General features: G+C 44.9%; 1 protein-coding gene across 1 annotated transcript in view; it reads left to right on the forward strand.

The window, feature by feature from the left end:
- Nucleotides 1-2,797, forward strand: part of EGF (epidermal growth factor) — a 78,932-nt gene that overhangs the window by 58,969 nt on the left and 17,166 nt on the right. The window contains exon 16 of the mRNA XM_015425830.1: nt 961-1,086. Coding sequence (XP_015281316.1) covers nt 961-1,086 — 126 coding nt within the window. The remainder of the gene's footprint in view (nt 1-960; nt 1,087-2,797) is intronic.

Consider the following 2,797-nt stretch of genomic DNA (forward strand, 5'->3'; position numbering starts at 1 on the left):
TGCGTTGCCTGAGTCCCACCCACAGAAGTGGCGCCCACCAAAAGTTTCCTCAGAAGATGGTTGCTTCACTCTGGTGAACACAGCTACTGTCTTTGGTCTCCTCACCAGACGATGATTGATTCCCTCGGGACAAAACCCACTGTCTAGCCTCCAAGCCAAGTTTGCTGAGGCAACACTTTCCAGAACAGAAAAAAAGAGAAGTAAACAGCTGTCAGTGTAGCAGAGGCGGCAGCGGGGGGAGGGGGGACCACCAGCCCAAGTTATCATAAAAAAGCCAGTGGATACATACACAAGCACAGTGAGAGGATGGGACCAGACAAACAGAAAACAGGAAGCCAAAAACCTGAGGCATGCTGCAAAGCACAAATACAGTCACAGATTGTGTGACCTTGGACACCAGTTATTGTGTAACATAAGGTATGTGAGACTTTACTTCAACATTTGTGCATTTCTATTACGAACTTCTAATATGTACTTAACCTGCTTCCAGCCTATGCATTCATTACACATCACATCTTTCTAGAGCTCATTGTATTGCTTTTACAACAAGCTTTACTGCTAGTAGGCTATAATGGAGAATCAATCCAGGGGTATCTGCAGCTCTGGAGGGCTGTTTTTTTGAGGCAGATGTGTCAAATTTGCAGCATACCTGCTGGTTCATCTCAACCCCTCCAAGTTTCAAAAAGATTGGACCAGGAATCTAATTCTGTGGACCCCAGAAGGAGGTGCCCCCATCCTCCATTGTTTCCAGTGGAGTGAAAAATGCCTTAGTGTGAGCAGAAGCTTAAAATCCCTTAGCTGGAGCCAAACTTTTGTGTGCCAGAGCCCCCTAGTGCAACTTAGAGGGAACTCTGCTCACCACTACACCCCACTGGTTCTCACAGTGCTTTCCCCCCATTTCGTTCTATCAAAATATCTCACCCATATCTTTTCCAGTTTTCAACACTGTTTCTCTTGCAGATGTTGATGAGTGTACTTTTAACCTGGACCACTGTGATCGAAGTGTGTCAAAATGTGTCAATACTGAAGGCAGCTACATTTGCCAGTGTTTCATGGGATATGCTGAAGATGGGCTTCATTGTTCTGGTGAGTCAGTGAGTTGGAGGCTGCTACTGTTTATTGCTTGAAATCTTACATTTGGAATGATTTCACCTTACAACATAGAGGGATTTTTTTTTAAATGTCCAGTTTTTGCATTATAAGCATACTATTAAGAGGTACTTTTTAAAAACTGGTTTTACTCTGTTCTTCTAGTTGGCTTCCTAGTTACGTCTGTTGTTAAAGAATCTTTGAGAGCACTGTAGAAAAAGAAACTGATTTTGTATCTGCAGGAGCAATAATCAGTTCTGAGCATAGCTACACAGCCTAGGGTTATAGTCAGGGATATTTTTGGGCAGGAACACAGAGGAACGGAGTACCGGCTGGCTTCAGAGTTTGCCACGCCTGCTACAGCCAAACCTCTGTGTGCGTGGCTACAGAGGGAAGGCCTGGAGAGCGACCCCCCCCCAGCGACTCCATGGCGGACGGGGTCCCCGTGCCTTCCCCAGCCTTCCCTTCCCTTCAAGGGGGGGCTTGCCCGGGCAAGCCAAGGGAAGGCATGGGGGTGTGGCCTAATGTGCTAAAGAGCTGTGCTGTCAGGGGTGTAGCCTAATATGCTAATGAGTTTCTGCTGTTGGGTGTGGCCTATTATGCTAATGAGTTCCTGCTGGGCTTTTTCTACAGAAAAAAAGCCCTGGTTATAGTGGTAATGTATAATAGTTCTTTAACATTCGTTTGATGTCTTTAGACCCTGAAAAGGTATTGCTGCAATGCTGTGCACCCCAGAGCCATCATCTGAGCCTTTGTGTAGCAAGCAATAATTAGAAAATGAATTACGTTTGGAGACCAGCCCTGTTAAAAATGATGATGCAATTGATTTGCATTAGTTCATAATAACTGTGATGTAAACTTGCCTGGCTGGGCTTGCCTGCTTGTGCTAAATTCACAAGCTCCGAATGGCAGTCGACACGTATTATCCCTTCCTTTTTGGCACTTCTGCGTCTGTACGATGTGCACACGGGCATCTCATCAATATGCGGAGTCTCTAGTTGTCAGGGCATGTATTCACTTCCTTTTTACTTCGCAGCCTAATGGGGACAGGGAGGGATAGATGACCTAATAAAGATGTCTCGGAAGTCATTACCATGCATATAAATGAAAGCAGGGATTGAGTCAGTCGTTACTCACCAAATCATTTCTGTTTAATAGTCATGAGTTAGTTTAATAGTCATGAGATTCAGAGATTAGTTTAATAGTCATGAGATTCAGAGATTAGTTTAATAGTCATGAGATTCAGAGTTCTGACATTTACAATTCAAGTACATTTTAAAGCCATGTTCATAATCAGATTCTCCAATTCTCATCGACAGGACTTGAGGGCTGACGTCAAACTATCAGTATACTGTCCCCCCCCCACCCGTCAAGTACTGTCATAGACATGAAGACCAGCATTTTTAGCCGCTTCCTATTTTTAAGCACCTGTGCCAGGTGCAGAAGTAATGTTTTGAAAAGTGGGAGCTGGTCTTGAGAATGCTTGCACCTTATCTCTATCCCTCCTCTCCTCTCCTTTCCCCACAAGTGGAAACCTCCCCCCCCCACTTCTCTTGTTAATATTACTGTTACTGATTATTTGGAGAACCAGTTTGGTGTAGTGGTTAAGAGCGCGGACTCTAATCTGGGAGAACCGGGTTTGATTCCCCACTCCTCCACATGCAGCTGCTGGTGTGATCTTGGGTCAGTCATAAGTTCTTTCAGAGCT

This window comes from Gekko japonicus, unplaced genomic scaffold (assembly GCF_001447785.1).
Source record: "Gekko japonicus isolate JY-2015 unplaced genomic scaffold, Gekko_japonicus_V1.1 scaffold2242, whole genome shotgun sequence".
NCBI lineage: Eukaryota > Metazoa > Chordata > Lepidosauria > Squamata > Gekkonidae > Gekko > Gekko japonicus.